The sequence below is a fragment of the Diorhabda carinulata genome, chromosome 6, assembly GCF_026250575.1.
Source record: "Diorhabda carinulata isolate Delta chromosome 6, icDioCari1.1, whole genome shotgun sequence".
NCBI classification, from domain to species: domain Eukaryota; kingdom Metazoa; phylum Arthropoda; class Insecta; order Coleoptera; family Chrysomelidae; genus Diorhabda; species Diorhabda carinulata.
The window spans coordinates 20,821,711-20,848,440 of NC_079465.1; the positions used below are offsets into that span (position 1 = coordinate 20,821,711).

The window sequence follows — 26,730 nt, forward strand, 5'->3', positions numbered from 1 at the left end:
GAGTTTTCCTCAACTGTGGACGTAGGCACCAATTTAAGAATAGCAGGTATGTTATTTCTGTGGATATGTAAGCACAGAACTATAAAGGAAAGTTGATTATATACTAGTAACTATTACTTTTTAATAATTAACGGAAAAATGTACTATTGAGTAAAGTTGAAATTCATTGTCTCCTGGATATTAACATACAATGTTATGAAGTTAAAACTACTGAAAAATGGTTGTACTGCCAAAGTCATAAAGAAAGTAGTTAACCAGCAAGATCTTAAGACTGGTAACATAGAGCAACCGGGGATCTCCAGGCATATATCACCAACATATAAATTGAAGCTATAGATGAATATGGAAAATCCAGAGCAATTGCCCTGGACATATCGAATGCTTTTGACAGGGTTTGGCATGCCAACCTTCTAAATAAATTAAGATCCTACGGTTCATCGTCCTCACGATTCAACTGGCTTAGTAGGGTTCTCAAAGATCGATTCATCCCAGGTCGCTATCAATGGATACATCTCAGAAAGGTTTGAGGTCAACGCTGGTGTTCCCCAGGGATCCATCTTAACACCTACTCCCTTTCTTCTGTACATAATAGCATACTGGTGTCTTAGCTCAAATCAGTCGCCCTTATAAACTCGACTAGCGCTCAAATCACAACAAATCCCCACCATCAATACCAATTTGGAAACATTCTGGAGTGGGGTGGAAGTAATCTGATTTCAAGTTAAATGCAGCAAAGACCTATGCTACTGTTTTTACTACACAGCATTTCAGGATTTGATCCTGTCTGGACATAAAATATCATCACCGTAAATTCGTTTGTTGGATGTTGAGGTTGGATGCAATATGTCCTGAAGTAGTCATGTGGTCGATTTAGCTAAGGCTGCTTCACAAAAACTTGGAGCCAACTTTAAGATCAAAACCGCAATAGGTTTTAATCCTCTACAAGATTCTTTGGAGTATGGCTCGTACATTTGGAACTCTGCTCTTAAGCGTACCATCAGGATGTTCGACTCAATACAGAAGAGAGCAATTAGAGGCGATTCAGAATTGACCAGAAACCATACAGCATAGAAGAAAGGCTGCCCGTACTATGTTTTAGGCTTAATGCTTGCTCTTCATTTCCAGTTTTGAGTCCCTTTTATCCACGCATAAGAGCTTATGAATATTAAAAAAAGCTAACTTGAAAAAGGTAGCATTTGTAGATTACTATTCGTTTTCTGAATAATACCAACATAAGAACAAAAATTTTAGAACCCAAAACCCAAAGTCCGTTTTTTAAAGCTTTCAATACATGGTGAATATCATGTCTGGATTATTCTTTTACCATAGTCATGTGGTCGATTTTGCTAAGGCTGCTTCACAAAAACTTGGAGCCATCTTTAAGACCAAAAAGCTCCGCAATAGCTTTTAATCTTCTACAGGTCCAAATTTTTCCATCTTTCGAGTATTGCTCGCACATTTGAAGCTCTGTTCCAAGTATACCCTGAGGATGCTTGACTCAATAGAGTCAAGAGAGCAATTCGACTTATAGGCGATTCAGAGTTGACCAGAAACCATAGAAGAAAGGCTGCCGACCGAACTTTGTTTTACCGATACCACCATAGCAGATGCTTGTCCAAGCTGTCCAACTTAATTTCATCTAGAGCAGTATTTGCATTTGCAACACCTACTCAACAGACAGACGTGGCTCATGAACATAGAGTTCGCTTGCTGACGTCTAAAATGTCGATTGAAGAAGTGCAAGCCTGTGGATTCAGCTACCAAGGCAAGTTTTTCTTGAAAACCAGAACCTACAGATGTTCAAGATCCATATGTACAGGCATCTTTACGTAGCAGGAACCACCCGAATTTCTCGAGTGTAATAGGGTTTACCCTCTTGTGCTTGCTTCTTTTGATTTGAGTCGATTGAAGCGGTAAAGCAATAAACGGCAAAAGCTCATAAAGGCCCTCACCAAAGAAGACTTCCAGTACTGCTTCGATCAATGGAAACACGTATGGAAAGGTGTGTGGCGAGGTGAGGGGAGTATATTGAAAGGGAGCATTCCAATTTAGAATAATTTTTATAATAAAACCCTTTTTCGCAATCAATCTCGTTATTTATAAGCCAGATCTTGTAGTGGTTTGCTATCACTTCGCGTACAATTGTTGCTTCGTTGTTATCTGCTTCTTCTTTGGTACATTTGTCTGCTTTTTCATTTCCTGGGATGCCTGTGTGTGATGGGACCCAAATAATTTATTCGTTCTGTGTGTGAAAAGTCAGGATGATTGACGCATATGCAGAAGAGTTTCTGTGGAAAAAGTATGCAATTGGCCCTTTGTCCCTATTTAACCTACTATTACATTTAGCAATTTCAATGCTTTAAAATGCATTCAACAATTTATTATTTGATACATTTTGTGACTGGCCGCGTGATCGGCAATACCTGATTTTCCGGTCCGTCCATATTTCAATTGAGCATGTGCTCTTTAAACCGGACAATAACGGATCTGTTAGTCTGTCCAATATACTTTCGGTCACAATCACCACAACTAATTTCATATATACCACTATTTTCCAAATTTGGTATTTTATCGTTAGGACAAAGGGCCAATTCCTTACAGCCCACTCTATAGTTAAGTAGTTAAGGAATGAATGTGAAGATTCCCGCCAAGGAGTTTTTTCGCGCTGGAATTAATTTTCGTATTAGGTGGCTGATTGGTGGGAAAATTTAGTATAAAACAGGTCATTAGATTTCAGTTTACCTTCAGTCTCAGAAGACGAAAACTTAGTTATCAAAACGCTCGTCAGACAGTGTAATTGTGAGTGTAGTGTAGTGATAGTGTAAACAGTGTGTTCAGTAAGAAAACTAGGTAGGCAAAGAAACCCCATTTTTCTGGTGAAGTGCTAAGTAACTTTGCCCACAAGGTTTTTCAATTAAACGAATCAAATAAAACAACAACTTATATATAAACTATTTAGTTGATTTAACTCACCTTTTATATAGGTAGGCTCCACAAATTAAATTTCAACAACACTACAAAACACTTGTTGAATGTTTGGTAGAGAAAACAGCGGTTTGGAATGAAAGAAGGTTGATCCAAGTACATTAGGCGGCTCTGGTGTCACTTGGATCATCCATTTTTAATACTGAGCATTTTTCAAAAACTGTGCAAAGATACCCCGAGGGAAAAAATCACCACAATTGACGGTATTATCTTTGGAATGATAAGAAATTCCTAGACCGCCAAAAACACAGTGGTACCAGCGGAACATCAGGGAAGATTGATCCAAGTATATTAGGCTCCTCTGGTGTCACTTGGATTAACCATTTTAGGTACTGAACATTTTTTCAAAAACTGGGAAATGATATTCCGAGGGGCAAAATTACCCCAATTGACGGTATTATCAAACGTTACACAAATCAAAATTCAATCCAATATAAATTGATAGAGTGAGGTAAAGTCATAGTTTTAATTTTATTCTGATCAACAAAATATATTGAATAATTATCATAATTGATATCATTATCTACCAACTAATTAAGATCGAGTTTACCTATAAATTCTTTATAATTATTTATAGATGCCACTAAACCATTTTCGTTGATTACTTCTGCATCCTTGCTATAATCTAGTTCCTCACCAAGTTTGTTTACCATCTTCCCACCCAAAGCATTGATTACAGCGTTCCCTGCGCATATGTCCCATTTTTTAATAGCCGTTATATGAACATACGCATCCACGTTATGCTTTGCTACTTCCAATGCTTTATAACCTGAAATTGAGAAAAGTATCAAAATGATAAATGTATCTTCTATATGTATGTATATTCTGTATCTAATGTATCTTTTGAATGTATTCTTCTGGCTCAGTGATAGCGTCATAGCTTCAGTTTGCGAATAGAAGCGACGCTATTCGTATCAAATCGTTTCGTTTTTGAATATTAAACGCTCCAAATTATCATTTTCAAGTTAATATTGAAACCGATATCGCGGTATTGAGACCGACGCAGCGCGGGTCCAGCTCGCGAAATGCTCGCTCACAGACGCTGCAAAAGAATCAGGAGACAACGATTTGCTTGAAGGCCAGTTAAATGGTGCCGGCATTGCTAATCGAAGGTGGATATTTTTATTTTAATTTATAGCATAAATTAATAAACCTATAACTTTGAACGCGTTTTTCTCAAAACCACTTTTTTGTGTGCGACACGCAGCAGAACTCGAACAATTTTTATCCGATCGACTTAAAATTTTTACTGTACCAATAAAGGTAGAAAAGTACATGGAATTTTTTCGACATCTCAATTATTATAAAAGTTACAGCTTATTTTCGACGAGAAATTTTGCTCAAAAATCATTCTTTAATTTCAAAGGTCGCCTATTTTTTAAAAATCAATATTTCTTCAAATTCCTGTGTACTTCTCTTCAAAATATCATATTATTAACGAAAACAATCGGTATATTTTTTTCAGATCGACGTTGAAGAGAGTTCTGCGGAGATGACAACACCTGACGCGAGAGCTTCCCCAGCGCCATCATACGGAGTGAAAAATGTGAAAAAAATGTTTTATGATACATTAATAAACAAGGAACAAAACACAAAAAAAGTTTTTCGAATATTTCTTTTTTCCCACAAAAAAATTCTTGAAAAATGTGAAAAAAAATAGGGGGTCCGTTAAAGCAGAACTTTTTTCTCGTAAATCACTTTCAAAATACTTATCACAAGTTTTAGTTGATACATTTACACCATACATATTACCAAATCGCTAAAAAAATTAGATCTAACTTGGAAATTCGAGTTCACTCCTTTTGTAGAGCTTCCCATGGTTCCCTAGGACTACTTTGGGAATCGATGGTTTAAAGAAACAAGTTGGAAGGTTTAAAGAAAATCCGAGCCGGATTTATCATTTTCACGCCCCTAGACCCGACCATCTTTTTCGCCCCTTGGACTGGTTAAAGTTACTTTGCTAAAAAACTTTATTGAAAAATTATATCAGACTTATATGTTAATTGCCTGAACACCACTCAAATTTTATCATTTTTTGAGAAATTCAACTCGTTCTGAGGTTAACACGTTTATGGGACTAAAACCAAACGATCCAACCCGCAGAGCATTCTTGCAACAAAGCATGGCTATTGGTGCTGCTACAGTAGCTTCAAGCCCACAAACATGCACCCCTTACAGTTTGATGACTATTTCTATTTCTGAATATTTTCTTAATTTTTTTCACGGCCGTGCGCCCCCTGGTACTTTACGCCCATAGACCCGGGCCTATTGGAAAATCCGGCTCTGAAGAAAATGAAAAACTGATTTAAAACGCTCAGTTCATTTAATGCATCTATTTTGATGGAATTTCACAATCAATATTAAACCAGATGAGTGAAGACGAATACCTGAGAAGAACAAAAAGTTAAAGAATAGGATAAGAATGAAGCATTTAGAAAAAAACACAAAAATTCTCCAGTGAAATGTCGAAGGAAACTGAAGAAAAGCTTTGAAATAATGAAAGAAATGAGGGAGATTAGCGAATCCACTACGAAAATCAAGAAATCACGGGAAGAACAAAGAGATTTCAGGGAAGAAATTAAGGGGCTAAAAATAAAAAACCAAATGTGCTATGAAAAATTTTATGGAAAAAAAAGTTGAGACAATATTAGAAAGTGTAATATGAGGGTTGCTACTTAAGTTTTTAGATATGAATGATGTTAAACCTGACATTGCCATCATAAAGTTTGACATATTTAATGATGAACGTACTCAGAACATGTCTTCATACGAATGCTATTTGAATAGTTTACAGATACTTGAGAGATCTTCAAAATCGGCTGTTGTACCAGGAAACATCGATATTGCAAATCCTTATGTAACATACCGTGAGATTGAGGCATACTAGGGCATAAGTTCCACTCGCATACATTCAATATTGCATAAATATTATTTTCCCAGTAATTTGTGTCGAAATCCTCATAGTTTTCGAGTTATCCACAATTCAAAATTTGTTTTTCAGTACAAGAACCCATTTTACGGTGAAAATTTTGAGGTTAGGAAAAAATGCTTACACCAATCTGTAGAGAATTTTTTGCTCCGGCACTTTTTTTTTTCGAATTAATCGTAGTTTTCGAGTTAATCGCGATTCAAAATGTTACTGAGTGTATAAACCCATTTTACGGTGAAAATTTTGAGGTTAGGAAAAAATTTAAATCTTTTTTGTGCAGAATGTTGTATGATCCACGTTGTTTTCCCAGCAGTTTGTGTCGAAATCCTCATAGTTTTCGAGTTAATCGCAAATCAAAATGTTTTTGTGTACATGAACCCATTTTATGGTGAAAATTTTGAGGTTAGGAAAAAATGCTTGCAGACCAATCTATAGAGAATTTTGTGCTATACATTTTTTGCTCCGGCACATTTTTTTCAAATTCATCGTAGTTTTCGAGTTATTCGCGATTCAAAATATTTTTAAGTGTATAAACCCATTTTGAGTTAAAAATTTTGGGGATAGGAAAAAATTTAAACCTTTTTCTACAGAATGTTGTGCTCCACATTTTTTCCCAACAGTTTGTGTCGAAATCCTCATAGTTTTCGAGTTATCCGCAATTCAAAATGTTTTTGTGTACATGAACCCATTTTACAGTGAAAATTTTGAGGTTAGGTTACTGTACATTTTTTGTTACAGCAGTTTTTTCCAAATTCCTCATAGTTTTCGAGTTATTCGTGTTTCAAAATTTTTTCGAGTATCAAGATCTGAAATTTCGAAAATCCGTGCCCGTAATTTTGTTAAGAGTTGCTAGACTTATTTAGAATCCCAAAACCTTCCAGAATCTAGTAAATCAAAACCGCACAATTTAATTGAAGGTTTTAGCTCAAAACCGCCTAATTTACCTGTACTAAATATCAACTTACCAGCACCTGCAGCAATGACGACGTCTATTTTTTGTTTAAAGTTTTTCTGAAGAACTTTTTCTACATCACCTTTATGTGAACGAGATACAATCACTTTAAGATTATCTTCAGTAGACTTTTCCTTAAAAAAAAAATAATAATAAAAAATAAGACTTTTGAAAATTGAAAAATTATAATTACTTGAACATTTAAGTCTGTTGACTTAGTTTTTCCTACCCAAGCCCATGATGTACTTTTATCAAATGGTTTATGAATAACACCGATTATTGGTTTACCTTTAACTGCTACACATACCATAGTTGTAACGTAGGTGTACAATTTCTCTAAAAAATTAGATAAATTTCTATGTCAACTTTCATGTTTGATCATGTATGATCGAATAGTAGATAGAATTATAAGTCATATAATAATAATAAGAAAAGCTGGGAAACTTGAGGAGAAAATTAGAAAAAAAGCAACAAGCAGTAATGTGGGGCGGGTAAATGCCCAGTGGGAAAATTGTCGCTTTGGAAAGTAATAAACGTAATCCACTATATCTTGAAACAGGGAATTGGCGCACAAAGATTTTTAAGGTTACTAAATCCAAGTTTTTGGTTTATAGTTAATTTATTTTTAATAATAAAAAGCTGAAACTTTGATATATGATAGTTTATTTATTTATTATGTCAAGATTGCAATAATTATCACCCATAAATCTACTTAATCTAATTTAACGTGATTTATATGTAACAAAACAATACTGTTATGTATGAAAGAAAACCATGAAGAGATCACATTAATGTTCGTTCTCAACGCATTCTTCCCTCCTGCCATCTCGTGAATGTTTGTAATTGAATCAACTACGAGAGTGAATAATTAAGTATTAAGTATCGCTGTGTATCACTTAGCCAGTATTTATAGTACATTGTTTTAATGTTGATTTTGTGATACTGGAACTATTTCACTTTTTCCTCATTTTTGGACAATGTTTTGTTTTGCTACTGAAATGTTTCAGCTCCAAAAACTCTACATGTACCATTTTAACAACCTTGTGGTATGGTTTTCTGATCTTAGCTGATCGGGCTACCATGTACCATCCTGCCTACTAAAGTAAAGTGAACAGACATGGAGATATTGACTATTTTATGATTATGGATTAAATCCAAAGGCAATTAATGATAACTTCAGAAGGTTATTTTGGGCTACTTCTATTGATCACAATATTGATTGACAAAAATTGCATTATTTTTATACTCTTAACATTTTCACCAAATATGTGGATTACTTCTATTGACTTCCAAGAAAACGAAAGGGTATTTTCAATTTTTGAACTCAAAAGAATGAAAATATTTAGCGAACTGTTATTTTTGCCTTTTTTGCTTGATTCCAAGGTTTTTTTGCTCTAACATTAAACACCTGTATCACCACATCCTGAATTATTTTCTTTGTTTTTGAATTTTAGTTGTTATTTGACACTTTTCCATTTTTATAGTTTTCAATTAAAATTTAAAAACCACGAAAAGAAAAGCAAAAATGTAATGAATATGAAATTGAAGAGAGGGGCAACGATAGCGAGGAGTATATTGAAATCAATGATTCCCACAAATAGAAAAAGCTATACATGCAAGTCATTTAATTACCTTAATTTAATAAAAAAAATATCGAGAAAAATTTAACCAAAAGAATTCAAACCAATATGTATTTGCTTCATACACTTATGCATTAAATCCATTGTGTCCTTTGAGACCAATACACAGAAAAGTTAGTTAAAATGTATATTTGCAAGAAAAATAGATAATAAATGCTTTAGAAATAAAGTATATAAATGAAATCATGGAATTTCTAGGGAAAACATAATCAAGAACACAGATATAATAGCAGAATTGAAAATAGTCACAATCGCAATAGTTTTTTCAAAACTTTATACATAATATATACTGTCTATACAGTAGGAAGTGCTACTTAACAGATTACAATTTATGTAAATTAAATCACAAAACTTAATATAAATTATACTACACCTGTGAATTCATGAGTAGCATCCAATGGATCTATCCAAATTGTTATATCATTTTCGTTAATCAAACTTTCAATTCTTGTATCTACAAAGTCTTTTATAGAATTATCACTAGATTTATCATCACAGCTTTGGACATGTTCTTCTGAGATAAGTGTAATGGTAGGAAAATGATTCCTTATAGTGTTAAGCATCTCACAATGAGATAATACATCTGCGTTTGTAACCCTTTCAGGAAGACCTTCCTTTGTTAATCCTTTACTTTTAATATTTAGATTATCTTTATTTTCAATTATCTTTTTGCCACCATTTTCTGCTGCTTTTATTGCCACGTTTAATAGAGTACGTAAATTTATTTTTTTAGGTTCTGACTTACTTTCAGCATCTTTGGAAAAAATGTGTAACCCAAACACAAAAATAATACATACTATAATAAATATGCCAAACTTATTTAAGCGTATTGCACCTCCGAAATTCATTTCAAAAAGTTATCTACATATTTATCTACTAGTTAAAAATAATCCATTTATAGTTTTATATATCACGTTAACATTAAGACAATCAATAAATAACGATTAACTGATTATGATTTAACTATCAAAACAATGAGTGAACTTTTCTAGTCTTCTTTTTTGTAAATTTGAGTACTGGCAGTTTAAGAAAATCATAGAGCTCCATACAAATAACAAATAATCTTGTCAAAAAAGAATTTTATTTATGATGATAAAAGACTACATTGCTTTGAAATATACAGAAACTAACCCGAATCACGTTTCAATATGGTAATCCATAAACTAACCTGAATTACGTTCATTGTGATTCGGAGAAGGATCGAGTTAATTGGGTATTATATTATGATTCTTTTTACCCTGTTAGACCAGTGGGTAAATGCGATTAGGGCTGTTTTATATCTTTATGGTTATTTGACCTGCTTCTCAGCATTTCAACATAAACAAATATCATGGAAAAATTAACGCACAAAAAAGTAATAAAAATCAAAAGTTTTTGTAGATCATGTTTTTACGAAAGATTCTTATATCTCCGAGGACATAAAAAAGGAAATAGTAGTTGTCATCACTTATCGTCGTATTTCCAACAAATATTTCAATGATTTTAAAGTTATAATATGTAATTACAAACACAATACATAGATGATACTAGTGCAGAGGCATAGTATATTTGAATACGCGCATATTTACGTAAATAAATAGAAAATAGATTGAAGTTCCTCTTTCCTCTTTCCATTATTCCTAAATTAAAGCCATCAATTTTATGTATCCAATTAAGTAATAAAATGTGCTTGTATAGTTTTATTATTCAAACGATTAATGAAATATTCGAATACCATTAAATGTGTGGTTCAAGCACAGCTGCACATATATGCAGCTGCATTATACCCACAGAACATACCCTAGTATGTTCTGTGATTATTCCATTGCCACTCATACACCAGAAAAATGTTTGGGTTTCATGAGCTTCGAAATTACGTTTAATCACAAACTGTAGAATTGAGGTTATGTAGGCATTTATTTAAATATACTCTTGAACTAGAACCACAACATTATTCCCTCAGATTATTTGATAGAAAACTAAAGGGCTTAATAACGTATAGTGAAAAGTCTGGTTGCAAAGAAGTGTTTCAATTTTGTAAGCAACAAAACTCTGTATAGAGTTAATATTAAAGATAAAGAGAGCGACATATAAGTGGAATTGTACTATCGAAAGAACATACGTTTACCTCTATCTATTGAAATCTTGCCTTACCACCACTCTAAACTCGACATCATAGCCAAACAATCAGAATGGAGTATGGGAAGATAGAGAGTGGTCCACCGACAATTAACTCTATGTTTTTTAGTATTCTGTACACAGCGACAAATAACCAAATAATTTAGTATGTTTTGAAATTTCACACTTGACACGTAAAACTTAAGGTAAATTCCTAATGCAATTCGTGGGTGAAGGACGAAATAGCACGCTCTTCGACGTAAAATTGACCCATTTCTAATGAACTTTGCCAACTACTTTGCGAACAGAGCTTGCACATGCGCCTTTGCACCAGTTTTGTTGTTTTTTTGGGGTCAAGTTTAATTGGGACGTCTCTTGATTTATCATGGATACTAAAATAAACGATGAATTTATTCTCCAGGAACACTAGCTCAGATTATTTGGTATTAAAATGCGAAATATGGCAATTCGACCTAGTGCGCATGTGTCATACACGGCACGAAATACATAAACTTGGAGCTTGCAACATCTGTGGACCGTGTAAACACGCTTTTTAGCCTTGAATTAGAAATACCAACATTGTTTGTCGTGTGCCAAGCATGTGTGCTGTATTTCCACTCCGCTCGCGAAATGCATGTACCTATGGGCTTCGTGCAGAAAGTACTTAATAAATTAGAAAGCAACTATTATTTTTTAACATTGAATCGATGGATGTTTTGGTTTATTTCTGTATAGAAAAACTGCAATAAATATTGGAAATTCTATATGACAAAGTACACTTTCTGACCGAGTACAGATAGTTCAAGTACAGAAAACAGACTTTGGCTTTTAAAAACATAGAACTGATACCAACTGTTAAATACAAAATATCTAGACTCTAACCTACTGTAAACTTGTTGACATTAAACATTGTTCAGTAATTAATAAAAATATGCCATCAAAAAAGAAAAAATATAATGCAAGGTTTCCAGCTGTAGGTATTATTTAATAATGATTCCGTTCAAATTATAATTAAATTTATTTTAGGGTAGAATAAAAAAAATTATGCAAACAGACGAAGAAGTTGGAAAAGTAGCACAAGCTGTACCAGTTATAATCTATATCCTTTTCATAATTTGCAGTGTAGTTATCTCTATTCATCATTGAAGTTATTTTTCTGAAATTACTATTCAAGATTGCATTTTTAGTTATGTTAAATTCATATTGTTACCATACTGTAAATATTATTTTTTCTAAAATCTTTACATTTTACAAGGATTATTATTATATGAAGAATAACTAATTTGTGAATATGTTTACAGGCGATATTTACTGTTTTTTTTTTTAAATATTCATCAGTTAATATTATAAATCCTTCAATTATTTGTCTTTTGTACTTTGAAAGCCATAATGGTGTTTTGCAATAATTAAAGAAAATTCCTTAATATTTACATACCTAGAACATTGGAATTGTTTGTTGAATCACTTTTAACAAAATCTATGCAAATAACGCAAGCAAGAAATGCTAAAACGTTGACTCCGTCCCATATGAAACAGTGTATCTTGTCAGAAAGTCGTTTTGATTTTTTGAAAGATCTAGTTAAAAATGTTCCAGACGCTAGTGTTCAGGAAGATAATGAAAACAATGCTTTATTCGAGGAGGGTTCTTTTCAAAAAGAAGAAGCTTTTGTAGATGAACCAAGTCAAAGTTTAGTTAGGTAAATATTCTTTTCATTTTATCACTAGTACCTGGATGTCCGAGCTTTACTTTATATTATTCATTTTGGTAAATTGTGTTTTCTAGAAATTATATTTAAATAAGAATTATATACTGATGAAATATGAATAATAATTTTCAATTTTATTGATATAATAATAACTAGTTATTTAAATAGAAAATTACGAGTTTATCAACCTATATTTTGTCATAACAGCTTTAATATTGAAAGGGTCTTAATCTAATATTTCCTTCCATATTATATTGCACGTATGTTGAGGATTTTCATTTGGAAGCTAAACTTTAAACATAATTTGACTCTTAACTCTAGAATATGCCTCATATAATATGCCATGCCTAAAGACTGGAATTGACTTTAAGTGAACCCCGTCAAATTGGAATTGGAAGGGTTATCCTTTGTATATGTGCTTCTTTGCTGGATTGTTCACTAGTAACAATTTTTGCTTTTATTATGTGATTGCATAGACTTGTTACCATGAGTTGTGACTATGACCCTATTACAATGGATGTTCTTTATATGGATTGAGTAGTTATACAAATTTACATCAAATAAATTGTATGCGATATAAATGCATTAGAATTTCTGTCGGTGCAATGAAATCTAAGGCTAACCCCCTTGTTGATGGCTTTTGAGTTTATGTGAGAAATATTAAACTTTGGTTTTGTGACAGATTTTACTTGATAAGTTTCAGTTCTATAAAAGACTTCACCATCGATCAGAATGTTATTTTTCTTCTTGTCCTTTTTTTACTGTAATCCACAAGTGCCACAAGTTTGGTTTTTTTTTTCACTATTTCAGAATCAGACTTCCAGTTTTTAACCAGGACTCCAACATGATCAACGGTTCCAAGTTTCCCCAGAACTTCTTCATACTCTTCTGGTTTAAGAATAATGTCCTTCTTTTTCAAATCTTTCTCAATCAATCCAAACACCTTGTGAAAAATAAAGCATAAAGGGTAAATAGCTCGCAGAGAAACTAGGTGCTCCTATTGTAGGATTTGGCAGATTTTGAACCTAAAAATGGAGCATTTGCCTTTAGACTTGGTGGATATTGCAACTAAACCTCAACTCTGACCTCAAAATACACTAGGATGTGGCGGATTTGCAACAAAATAACACTAGAATACTGCTTCATGATTCTCAAATAACATCTATTTTGAAATTCATCCCTCACCTTCCAACTATTGGGGAGAGTCTATTATTTTGCACCATTCTCAAAAAAATGCGATCTTATTTCACAAGCCTCGACAGCGTCAAAATTTTGACAGACAGGGCGACTTTCTGACGACATCAAATAGTTTTGATGATAGTTTTTTGTGGTTGATGCGGAGTCTTCTTATTGTCGCAGCTTCCCACCTATTCAAAAAGTTTAGGGGCAAATGGGTGGGTGTTGTATAGTGCTCCATATACCTTAACGTTATCCAGATATTAAATGTTTTCTGTAAATTTTTAGAGATACAGGTGTTGGTCTAAATTTTATTTATTAGTTATTGAATTGAGAACGAGCCATTTTAGCTCGGTTTAGGTATGGGATAGTATATATGAATTTGCCTTATTTTTTACCCCTGAATACATTAAAATAGAAAAAACCGGGTGGTTCTTTTTAAAAAAATAAAGAAATTTGATATTTAATAAGTTAAACTTTGAACACTTTTTATACACACCCTGTATAAAATGTAAATTTTTTCAACATAGTTCCAAATACGTCTGACCTTGCTAAAACCAACCGAAAAGAAACCATTTTCATATTTTTAAGGGTGTCCTCGTAAAAAAATAATTTATAAGGGTCTGCAACAGTCACATTTTTTACAAAAAAAATTAATAACTCAACAAGTATGAATTTTTCGAAAAAAGTTTTTAGACAAAAGTATACTAAAATTTTACGTAGATTTCAAAAATGTATTAATATACAGGGTGTTCCATTTAAAATAACAAAGTTACAGTTCTACAAATAACAACTTTGTTATTTGTAGAACCGGAAGTCGGCCATCTTCGAAAATATTTTAATTACAAAGATCGTATCCAAAAACGCAAACGTAAAAATTTTCATGATTTTACTATAAGCATTTTGCCATATACAGATAGTTTTAATTCATCGTGGGACATCCTGTTTAGCGACAAGATTCTTGAATGAAGTTTTTGAAGTTAGTCTTTAGATCATCGACATGCTGAACTAGGATTTAAAGAGGATTCATTGCGGCTTCTTTGGCATCGCGATGTGCAGATTCGTTTCCAGTGTGCGTTGGAAGCCAGATGAAAGAGATTGTTATATCAAGAGTTCGGTAGATGTCGTGAATGTTTTGGAATATTGGATGGTCGGTGAATATGATTTTAATTACCTGTATGAAAGAGTCAGTATAAATGGGGAGGAGCTATAAATTCGAAAGCTTCAAGGACACTACACGTAATCGGAAAGAACTGTGAGCTCGTGGTTTGTGTGTGAGTGTGCAACCGACACCGGATTCTATTTACATAATCTATTTACTCACCTTAAATTCTCCTTGATAACTCGTCTCCACCTATTCTGAATCAGTGTAGAATTGCAGAGCTCTAATACGATGAATGCTTGACTATGGTTCTTTTATCTATATGTCCGCTTCCAAGTCTAAAACTAACCGATTGAATAAGATTAATTCAGAAAATCATCACAAACATCGGAGTTAGTGGCGCAAGATTCACGATTCCAGTTATGGCAACGCACACATTGTATCCACTTTTGGTCCTTTTTTATCATAGTCTCTTCGCCCACATTTCGTACAATCATTTTCTTCTTCATCTTCTGAATTGTCGAAGACTATGTCTTCTTCTTCAGTCGACTATTCACTGCGTCTTGTTTTATAATTAAGTTTTTCTTGTTTTGTTTAAAACGAGTTGTATTTACTTTAGTTATTTTGTTTATCGTCTGCTTTTTCAGTTTATTTAATTGCAATGGAACTTTTTTGGAAAGTTCAGCTTTCTGCTGAGATGTCTCTAAATCATTTTTATACGGAGTCAGTTCAGTAGCTTTTTGGGCGCCTCAGCCTTTACCCTGTAAATTGTTCTTGGACAATGTGGATAGAATATTCGGGCTACTTCTGAATTCGTGGGACACATACGCGCATATTGCAAGTTGGAATAGGAAATGTTGGAGAATCATTTTGTCCAGTACTGGTAACATCGATCTCGATGATCTTGAAATATGTTCCGGTTTACAAGCTAGGTACCAGCTTTAAATCCATTGACAACATTACCGATCGTGGCTGCGCGTTCATATGTCTCATTAATAAGCCGGCTTATTTGATACTGGGTTACAGCACTGCCAAAATATGAACGCATCCAAGATTCGATGGCTTGGGTGCATAAAGTATTCATTGGCTTAAAAAATGACACGTAAAATAGTGCAATCTGTACTTGGTGTGACATGGTAATTGCTGCAGAACGATGCCTTTCTCGCTTGCGAACTTGAAGGTTTTTGCTGTGTGTCGTGTGCCCATCGAGCAACAGCATAACTTTTTATTTCTTTGTTGGCTTCATGACAAAAGTAAAATGTTCCAACCATTGACAGGACAGCTCAAGGTTGATGTAACTGGATTCCGAAACGGTTACCAAGCTTCCAGCTGCAGTTCTCTTTTTAAATTGATCACTCATGCGCATTCGTTTGAATATTATCAATAAATTGACCAGCTGCACTTACACAGGCGACTATTGTTGTATTAGCACCTCTTTTACTGCTGGTTAATACTCCTTACCACCTACGTATTTTTGGGGCTTTTTTTGTACTGCTGGGAATATTTTGTTAGCATTCAGCTTGTTAGTGTCAAGTATTTGCTCATACACATCAAAAATGTTTTTCCTATTAAAACCTTTAGCTCGATTTAAAGAAGTTGTCCAAGGGTAACCTTGTCCTTATGCCGTTCCATGAAGGCGTAATACCAGGCCTTCCCAGCCATTTTCCTTGTCCTATTTAAGTTGTGTTTCAGTACATTTTTCTCGACAATTTGGTAATCAAGTCTCCTAACATATGTGCCTATGAAAGCACGTAATATGACGGCCTTACTGAAATGTTTAAACTACCTACAAAATTTTTGAATATTCAATCATTTTTTTCTCTATAGATATTGATCAAATAATTAACAAAAAATATAATAGAGGTTGTATATAAACTATCGAAAACCGTGTAAGTGCCCTATATAATTAACCTTCCAACTTCGAAATTTTACTCAGCAAGTATACTTAGAATGAAGACTGGTCATGGGAGATACGCCGACCATATTGTCAGTTGAGTATTTTACAATCATCAGCCTGTACCTGCGATGATAACTCTAATGCTGATCTCAATCACATTTCCTTTGGATGCAGTGTAGCAATCACATTCATAAAAGAAAAAATTTATTACAGTCGCTTATTAAACCAAACACCCCTACCTTCAAACCATACACACCTTTTAAGCATAGATAACCGACAAACTTTAGAACTGTTAGTAAATTTTATCAAGAATATTAAAATTAGTATTTAGACAGAATCATTAAAAAATTCTGTGGCTGATAGACTTGCTTCCAAGCCATTTTCTTTCACACACACGTGCAAGCACACACACAAGCGTGCGCCCACACACACACACGCGAAGGCACGCAAACACATGCACGCACGCATACACACACGAACACAAACGTGTGCACGCGTATTCACACGAGCACACGCACACATAAGCAAATACGCACATATACACGTGCGTACACACATACACACGAATCTTACACCATTCCATAGTCCTTGTGATTCGCCTAAATTAAGTCTGAAATGTTGACAATATCGAGAAATTCTGTTGTAAATTCAACTACTCCTTCAGGTTGATTTTTCATTGAGTCAAGGCTAAGGTAGATTCTGTACTATGTGGGAAGTTTGTATCATCAATAATTTGATCAACATCTTTTTTTAAGAGGCGCGAGTATTGATCTGTCTTTCATACTTTCATAATTTTCGTTGGCTGTTACCAAATACTTAAAAAAAATTTTGCTTGAAATGATATCCTACTGTCGTTGCTCTATATCAACGCGCATATTTATGAGGATGTATTGATATCTAGTTAGCAACGAACAATAACTTATTAAAAGTGTCGGTGTAAAGTTTGACGTCAAAAAAGTGAACCAGAGTTACGCAATAACTTGAAAGAAAAAATATCGAATGTAAGTGAATAATAATATTTTTCTGTAATCCTACTGACTGCCCCAATAATAAAATTGATACCTTAGACTGTTCTTTTAGGTCAGTAACTGAGACTATCCGGATAAGGGTTAATAATAGTATTTCTTTCAATTTCTATACGTGGTTTGAACCAATATTCGTTATTTTGTCAGTTAATTACCCTTAAAATATCCTTATCAATGAAATTGTTTGAATTAATGTTTTGATTATTTTTATTGCATCAGATTCGCAATTAGAGTAATATTCAGTCAACATATGAATGGAAACCTTTGAATTATGATGTCAGCAATAGATTTGTGATGAGTAATACAAAAAATGTATAGCGAGTTGATTAATACTTATACAGGATGGATAAATAAATTTGTTTATTTCGATTTATTATTTATAAAATAATTTAGTTGTAAATGTACACTCTCTGAAAAAAATCTAAATATTGCACTTACTAGAGGCAATTATTATTGTTTTTTTTTATATATCCATGATTACGTTTGTCGTAAATGAAGAGTACAGACTAAAAAGGGGGGATGGCCAATATTAGATCATTTTGCGGCATGAACGCCATCTTGTAGTATATTTCGAGCTCTATATTCTGGCAAGGTTTCAACGACAAAAAAGCGAAGATTCGCGAAATACACCAACTTAAATTTCTGCTACATAGAGCAAAAAGGGGAAATGTCCCCGCATGTTCACTCATTCGTGTTCGTTCCTGTTGCGTAGAATGGAAACTTTTCATTAAAGAAATGGCGGAAAGAAGTAGCGAAAGTGACGCGGAGATAAGCACAAATATTACAATGTGTAATGTACTTTTTTGAATCAAAACGTGTACCATGTGATTAAATTAGACCTGATCAAAAAAACATTTTTACGTATTTTTCACGCGATACAAGTAACATCAATTCAAATTTCCACACATTTGTTGTAAGCCTTGGCTGGGATGGTTGCGTTCCCCGAAACAGATTTTTGAGTTTTGAAAAGAGGAAAAAGTCAAATGGAGCCAAAACTGGCGAATACTGTCACTGAGTGATGACTTTCGTTTCGTATTTTGTTAAAAAATCAGTCACGGACATGATGGAATGTAACGGCGCATTTTCGTGGTGAAAGATATATGAATTGCCTGTCCACCAATCGATTATAACGGATTTTGATGTGATGTTTCCGGTTTCGGCTTGTTTTCGGAACAACAGATCGTTGGACAACTTCGACGTCATATCCATTTAGATGTAGAAAAACCTCGCAATTTATATTTGATCTGTAGGAATAAAAAGAAATCATTGGGTGCCAAACAAGGACTGTAGTGTAGATGATCCATAAATCCGATGTTTTGACTGTTCAAAAACGTTTTTGTTTGAACTGATGTGTGTCTTGGTGAAGAATGATTCATCTGCGATTTGTTTCTCTGATTTTTTCGAACACTTCTGGCAAACAAATGTTGGTATACCATTCAGAATTGACATTTTTATGTTGCTCTAATTGAACGGTGACGACATGTCAAGTTTTTCCAAAAAAACAGGCGACCATTTGATTCGTGCGGTAACAACTTTTGTTGAATTTGGCTCGTCTTGAATGGCGACAATGTTGTTTAGTTTCGGGTTTAAATAGATTTTGAAGCACCGTAATTGAATTTTTGCAGCATTTCTTTACACCAATCGACACAAGCTTTTTTTGGGCGATTATCAAATTATGGGATATTCAATTCGAACAAAACTTTTTGACAGCCAAATGTTTATGCAATATTGAATGTATGCGAGTGGAACTTATGCCCAAGTATGCCTCAATCTCACGGTACGTCATATGACGATCTTTCAATATCAATTTACGCACAGCATCGATGTTTTCAGTTACCAGCGAAACATAACATTTTGAACGATTCCTTAGCCATAATTGCATTGGAAACATAAAATTTAAAGCAAACTCCTGTTCTACTTTTTTCTCTTAGTCAATATAATCCGGTCAATTTAGACATTCGAAATTACATAAATTCCCATCAAGCTGCAATTGTTTAAAATACAATCGAACATAGAATTTAAAAAGTTCCCCATCAGTTCCGTGTATGGAAAAAATTTTATTCAAGGTCAAGGGTCAAAAAAATAAGTTTTTCGCAATTTTCAGCAAAACGGTGAGTTTTATCATAAAAATACTTTAGACGAAAATTGTAGATCATAAAATTATCTATAAAAAATGTATTAATACTTTTTTTCCTACAAGTCACTGTTTCTGAGATATAATGATTTAAAAAGTTGTTGTATTTAATGGTTTCACCATTGAAATGAACCGAGACTTGTATTTGTAAGAAATTTCTGTTGACTGCTGGAAACTATCATAAGTTCATCAAATAAATTATCAATTTACGAAGATATTGCTAAAGTTCGACGATGTTGGTATGCAGCTTTGGTATTTCTCGTGCAATCATTATAGCCAAAAACTCATTTTTTTAACTTTGACCTTGAATAAAAATTTTTTCATACACGGAAATGATGGGGAACATTCAAATTATATGTTCGATTGCTTTATATACCTTGATAGGAATTTAATTTGACCCAAATTTTTGGCATCGTAAATTTCGCGTAGTTTAAATGCACTAGTCCGGGTCAAATTTGATCAGATCATGTATATTACTTAATTTTTAATTAGAGCTATTCAGCTCTTTCTTTCTTAAATAAAACGTAATTTGCATTTAGATGAGGAATATTTTTTTGCGCAGTACTAGTAATAAGAATCGAACGACGAAAGGAAGTATCCAAGAAAAAAATATCCCATGTACAGAAGTTCACCCGTCGTCTCCTAGTACAGAAGATAACGAACAAAGTTCTTCGACGAGCAGAACACCCGTTATACAATATGGACCTAAAATAGTAAATGCCGAAAGTACCAAGATAAATTTTTCAGTTAATAACCTGTTAAAACCCGATGAACCAAAACTGCACATAACGATAGCTTCCGAAGAATTACCCACCGTTCCCCAACTAACAACTACAAGCAGATCTTCAAGTAATTTATCGATTAGTAAAGTGAATCCTAACGATAACGTACCACCTTTACTACCTATTACTAACCGTGTCAGTCAAAATAGCAACGATAATAGTTTATATATTGACGAAGATTATGATAATTGAAGGTAAGTTTTAAAATAAGTTGATTACTAATTAACAAAAACAACCGGAATTGTTAATGCATTTAATTTAAAACTTTATACATGAACGAAATAAAAATATTAAATTATTGTCTACAACAAAATGCTTAATAATATCCCCCCTTTTTTACCATTTTTTTAGGCGCGTGTTTACAAGTGAAGCTTAAACCCCAAACTTCAGTTTAAACCACTTTCTCACGTTTGATAGATTGCGTTTACCGCTCTTCCGTGTTTCAGCTCTTCAAATTTTTTACGTCTACTGTACTGCATGTACAGTAGACTCTCAGTATTGCAATTCTCATAGTTTGAGTTTTGAAAAAACCGAATCTCCAACATTTTCGTAATGGTTAAACAGGAAAAAGTCGCGTGGAGCCAAAACTGGCGAATACTGTCGCTGAGTAATGACTTTCGTTTCGTATTTGGCTAGAAAATCAGTCACGTACATGAAGGAATGTGACGGCGCATTTTCGTGGTGAAAAATATATGAATTGACTGTCTACCAATCGATTATAATGGATTTTTTTGGTTTCGTCTGGTTTCCGGAACAGATTGTTGGACAACTTCGACGTCGTATCCATAAACCTTGTTTAATAAGAAACCTGATGATTCCAACGTAGTTTTTTTCAAAATTTTCACGTTTTTACGATATTACCTTGAATAAATGGTGTCAGTTTTGTTGAAATTACTGAAAATATGCATTGCATGTACAATAGACTCTCAATACAGCAATTCCAATAGTTTGAGTTTTGAAAAAATCGAATCTCCACCACTTGCGTAATGATTAAACAGGAAAAAGTCACGTGGAGCCAAAACTGGCGAATACTGTCGCTGAGTGATGATTTTCGTTTCGTGTTTGGCTAGAAAATTAGTCACGATGATTTAACTTAGTCTTGTCAGCGTGAACCAAATTTTCTTTATTTCCGTTTGTCCATATTTTTTTATTTAATTATCCTCGAAAGAGTTTTGGATGTAGTAATTTTTTTCTTCATTGGGGTTGAGCCATAATTTGCTATCTGGATTGATTTTATAAGGTGTTCAACAATATTATCGATGATTTCGTCAATTTTCAAAAGAACTTGATTATTATAATTTAATAATTTCTTTGGTTAGCTCATAATTTTTATTATATATTTCTGGCATTTATTTTGAATATACAGATAAATTAACTATATATTTTTTAATTATTTCGTATTATATTTATATATGAAGAATTATAATTAACTCAACCATATAATGATAATAACAATAAAAATAAAAAAAAATTGAATTGAATTCAACAGGATTAATTATTTTATTATAATTTTTTATGTAGAACTCGACACATGCATTTTTTTATTGGTACCAATAAATACACTAACACTAACCTTTAGTTTATAATTAATCCCATATGTATGAATTTCTTCACTTCTTCCCCAATGTTACCAACAAACAATATCACTCCATATAATTGAGGAACTAAACTATATTTTTTTTAAATTCATTACTATAATTTATTCTCATTAATTATTATATCCGAACAAGTTTTTAAAAAATTTTTAAATTTTCCCCCCGAAAACTATGTCTTCTTCATACACAAACACCTTCCGACCAGCTTCTTTGTCCTCATTCACTAGATTCCCCTTTTTACTTTTTTTTCTTTTCTTTTATATATCAGTATTTTTTCCATTTATAACTATATTTTTTTAATATTCGAATATTTTTACAAAAACCACATATATTGACATTTATATTACAACTTTTAAAATAAACTTTTGGTTCACTGTCTCTCTCAATAGTTCACATATCGTACAATTTGTCAATATTTTAAATGTTTATTTAAAATATATTTTAAAATTTTAGTTTGATTTATAACCAATGATCTCAGTACTTATTTATCCTAATAACTAAATTTTTACAATTTTTCAATTATTTTCTTTACAATTATAAATTGATGATTTTTTTCTATAACAAAATCTATCGAAATCCAGACTGCTAGAGGAAGATTATTTTAATATTTGTTATTTTTAATTTCAAGGTTGATTTGACATTTGACTTTTCTCTCTTTTCATGTGTCAAAACATGTTATAATTTAATACTAAATTATAAAAAAAATAATTTTGTCATTTTGAAATATATATTTATACAAGAGCGTTTTCGTTGTGGGAATGTGGCAAAACTAAACACCAAAGTGTACTAACTCTAATATATTCTGAGCTTTCGAAAACTTGTTTTCAATGTTTGGGAAATAATTAGTTAAGAATTGCGGCGTTTTAAATTTAAATTGAAACAAGATTGCTAACTCGAAACGTCAACAGTAGTTCTTCAAAATCATTCATAAGTAACGGTCATTATTTGTATTTGGAGAATGTAATGGCAATGAAGAGGATAACAGATTTTCACGCTTGACTATGAGATGGTAGCACGATATAGAGGGTGTCATATGGAAATTTACATACTTCTTCGGACTAGGGTCCCTCAGAAGTAAATAAACTTAATCGATCCATAAAAAAGCGGTTGAAAGCTGTTAGTAGGACCAGAAGAAAAAATACTAAATATTCATAAGATAATTCTAAATAAATTATTATTTTGACGAATTTAAGCTTGTATTTTCTTTACTATTGTAATCCTTTTTCATTGTTTATGATCCTTTCCATTTTATTTTTTTTTGCCAAAAAAGTAACTCGATAACAACATAGACCACTCATTATAAAGCTAAGACTAAAGGCTTTGAGTTGCTAAAATCGGAGAAAGAATGGAATCTACAGATATTCTGCTAGACTTTTGAATATGAGTGTATGACTTGAGTCAATTCTTTGTTCACGAGTATAGGAGATTTAAACAAATGATTCAAATCCATAAAACTATTGCTGGAGATATGAAAAAAGCTTTATGTTAAACAACAATATAAAACAATTTTCTATTGCCCTTTATGAGGCACTATAACAAACAAATGAGTTCTATTCATTTTTTGTTGGTATTTCCCATAAGTTTTCCCATATTTTCGATTGGTTTTATTATATTTGATAATTCAAACTCAGATTGTAACTCAAAATTTAATTCCTATTGGACTTCACTTCCCATGCTTTGCAGAATAGTATTTAATTCCATCTACTTTTGAAGCTCTAGCATGTTTCGCTAATAAAGCATTAACATCCAGTTTCTCAGTTGTCAAACGCCTAAAATTTGAAAAAAAAAATGATTTAGTACAGGAATTTTCAAAGTGGTTGCTATCGACCCCTTGTAACCCTGTTATAATTACTATATTCAAATTTTGAAAATGGCAACAAAACACAAAGTAAATTGATTTCGAACATTCACATATTAAAAAACTGTCGCTTCTCTCAGTTACTTAATTTCCAGTCTCCATCATTATAGAAAGAAACAGACCTTGTCAGAAGGTAAAAAATTTAAAACAGGTATCTCATATGATTACTTCCTAAATATATACGGCAGAAAGTATAGCATAGGCTGTGGATTCCTTCAAGCCGTACACATTCCCAGAAATCAATCGGATTCTAATCCTAATAGAGCTACCAATCCTCATGAGGAGGCTCATAGTGCTAGCTTCACATAGAGTCCCATCCCTGAGTCCTGGAAAGATATCAGAGTTGTCTTAAGCATGGTGAAGTCCGAGCTCCGAAACTAAATCCTATCATCCCACCAATCTATCTTTTTGAAAATGAGGGAAGAAATTTTTGATTCTTACATTAAAGCACTGCTTACTAAGGTCCCTCTAAATAAACATCAATAAAATCAATAAATAATGGACCAAATTTGTAAAGAGTACATAAAAATAAATTTTGAAATTTTTCATAAAAAAATGTCCCGTACCAAACAAACAGTTGGAAAATCTACTGGAGCATAAGCTCCTTGTAAACAATCGGCAATAAAAGCTGCCCGTAAAAGCGCGCCAGCTACTAGTGGCGTAAAAAAACCTCATCGTTATAGGCCAAATAGTGTTACTCTTTGTAAAGAGTATTGAATTACTTATCAGAAAATTGCAATTTCAACGATTAAGTCGTGAATTTGCACAGGATTTTAAAACAGATTTACATTTTCCAAGTTCATCAGTTATGGATTCCTAGGAAGCTAGCGATGCTTATTTGGTAGATCTATTTGAAGACACTAATCTGTGTGCCATTCAAACTAAATGCATCAACATAATGCTAGAATTGGCTATAAGAATTCACCAACAATTTCTTTGATATAATTAAATTTTATCTATTTGATTATAATAGATTTTTTATATTGTAAGTTAAAACAATTCTTTTAGTTCTATTCAGAACCACAAATAATTTAACATAGTAAGTATATGTGAATTCTATTTTATATAAATATATTATCTTACTTGATATAAGGTGATATTTCTGGCACAGTCCATTTTTCTTTAGCACTGAACAAAATCTTAAATCTTTCATTTATATTTTCTGGTAAGCTGCTCTCTTCAAAAGCCCTTATAGTATTAGGAACTGATTTTCTATCAATAATGGCGATTCCATATAACATTTCCTCTGTTGCTTTTAGACCTTCAGGCACAGACTCTTTCCAAGCTTGCAGAAATTCATCTAAATTAAATTTTCCAGTCTGATGTAATAAAACTTGAGCAAAAAATGTACACACTCTATCTTCTCTGTATTTATATAAAGGTATTCCATCAATTTCTTTTGATTCTTCAGTATATTTTTCAAATAAACTTTCGAGAATCTCTTTGGGAACTAAAGTTTGTAATGAATCTAAAGTTTCTTGGAAATCAACTTCATCAAGTTCCCATGAATTTTCATCAATTAATTTAAGCATATATGTTAATACCCGGAAATGATACTCAAGATCTAACGTTCTAATTTTTCCATTTATTTCTACAACAGTCATTGAGTTTAACGCTTCTTTTATTTCTTCAATAGAAGCTTGTACCTTGTCGCACAATTCTTCAAAAGTAAATAAATTTTTAATGTCTACATCACATTCATATTCTGGTCCTTTGTATAAAGAATTTTCTAGTAACTTGTCGATTTTCTTTAAATGTGGTTTATTTAATGTTGTTTCCAAGTAATCATAAAATATTCCTGCTACAGTCACATCTCTAACTGTGGACTCTACATCATCTTCAATATCCTTATTAAATTTTGCACCATGTGTTAACAATAAGCTATTAGAGGTTTCGGCTTCTACAACATGAAATGTTTTTGTATCTGAGCATATAACGACTTCATCATCTTTTTCCCCTTTGAAATATAATTTGGATCCCACATTTATTTCTTCTAATAATTGCGAATCCAATTGTAACAATTTATAATTATGTTGATGTAAGTTTTTATCCGTAAAAAACAAAGCTTGGAAAACTGGTTTTAATTCTCGAGGGGATAGTTTCGCTAAAGAAAGAATTTCTTCAACATTCTTCAAATTTCGTCTAGAATAAATGAAATACAAAAACAAAGTAACTACTAAATCTAGTTAAAGTTAAACTTACTCTTTCTTATTTTCCATTATAACAAAAGCTGTGAATTATAAATGCCAGATAATAGCATGTATTAATAATTATTTTCTTTTTGGTTTACATGTAATAGTATTTTGATTTAAAAATATTAATTTGAATATATTGTATGGTTAAAATCACAGAGCATTGATAAGGGGTACAGTAATCGATTATTCTGTCTTTTATCGATAACGGATATTTCGATTCAAGGGTCTTATCCATAGACATAGTAATACTATATACTATGCGATTCATATACTTTCTATATTGAAAAGTTGTGCCAGCTTTAGATAGAAACAATCTATATACGCTAAGGTAAAGCTATCTTTGTTCCACTGTGCGGTGATAAGTGGAATGAAATAATGGAGTAGAGAAACAGAACGGTGATATGAGAAATTAGAAAGAACATCTCAAACGTTTAACAAGGATGATTTTCTTTGTATTTCACTCTAATATTTGAACACGATTTTAATCAAATACGCATTTCAGTAGTACTGTGTCTATGGTCTTGTAGAAGGTTCGCTTAAACCATAGACATATATACCTAACTTAAACTAATCACAGACATATTGATACTCAACGCTGGCTTAGAGCTTCAAATGAAGTCACGTTGTATAATTTCGATTGGAGAGCCATCTTAAATT

The 26,730-nt window shown here is 32.6% G+C and overlaps 3 protein-coding genes, 1 long non-coding RNA gene and 1 pseudogene across 5 annotated transcripts; 2 read left to right on the top strand and 3 right to left on the bottom strand.

Moving 5' to 3' along the window:
- Positions 1-3,437: 3,437 nt before the first annotated feature.
- On the bottom strand, positions 3,438-10,249 carry LOC130894925 (inositol monophosphatase 3). Its single transcript, XM_057801968.1, has 4 exons — positions 8,880-10,249; positions 7,060-7,202; positions 6,880-7,000; positions 3,438-3,754 (listed from the first exon to the last, which is right to left on the bottom strand). Exons 1-4 carry the CDS (start codon positions 9,352-9,354, stop codon positions 3,516-3,518), a joined length of 978 nt encoding a protein of 325 aa, XP_057657951.1. The 5' UTR covers positions 9,355-10,249; the 3' UTR covers positions 3,438-3,515.
- A 1,139-nt stretch (positions 10,250-11,388) lies between these two features.
- LOC130894927 (dr1-associated corepressor) lies at positions 11,389-23,202 on the top strand. 2 transcript variants are annotated; one of them, XM_057801971.1, is made up of 5 exons: positions 11,389-11,576; positions 11,630-11,702; positions 12,039-12,300; positions 20,206-20,619; positions 22,978-23,202. In XM_057801971.1, the coding sequence occupies exons 1-4, from the start codon at positions 11,535-11,537 to the stop codon at positions 20,615-20,617; spliced, it is 789 nt and encodes a 262-aa protein (XP_057657954.1). In that variant the 5' UTR covers positions 11,389-11,534; the 3' UTR covers positions 20,618-20,619; positions 22,978-23,202. The 2 variants fall into 2 exon arrangements, with proteins under 2 accessions (XP_057657954.1, XP_057657953.1); XM_057801970.1 differs by lacking the exon at positions 22,978-23,202 and having other exon boundaries at positions 11,390-11,576; positions 20,206-20,782.
- LOC130894928 (uncharacterized) lies at positions 13,232-13,560 on the bottom strand. Its single transcript, XR_009059412.1, has 2 exons — positions 13,396-13,560; positions 13,232-13,334 (listed from the first exon to the last, which is right to left on the bottom strand). It is a non-coding gene; the product is annotated as an uncharacterized LOC130894928 (long non-coding RNA).
- LOC130894926 (sister chromatid cohesion protein DCC1) lies at positions 22,331-26,325 on the bottom strand. The gene is made up of 3 exons (XM_057801969.1): positions 26,081-26,325; positions 24,962-26,020; positions 22,331-23,789 (listed from the first exon to the last, which is right to left on the bottom strand). Exons 1-3 carry the CDS (start codon positions 26,095-26,097, stop codon positions 23,684-23,686), a joined length of 1,182 nt encoding a protein of 393 aa, XP_057657952.1. The 5' UTR covers positions 26,098-26,325; the 3' UTR covers positions 22,331-23,683.
- On the top strand, positions 24,434-24,818 carry LOC130895202 (histone H3.2-like; annotated as a pseudogene).
- Positions 26,326-26,730: the final 405 nt, after the last annotated feature.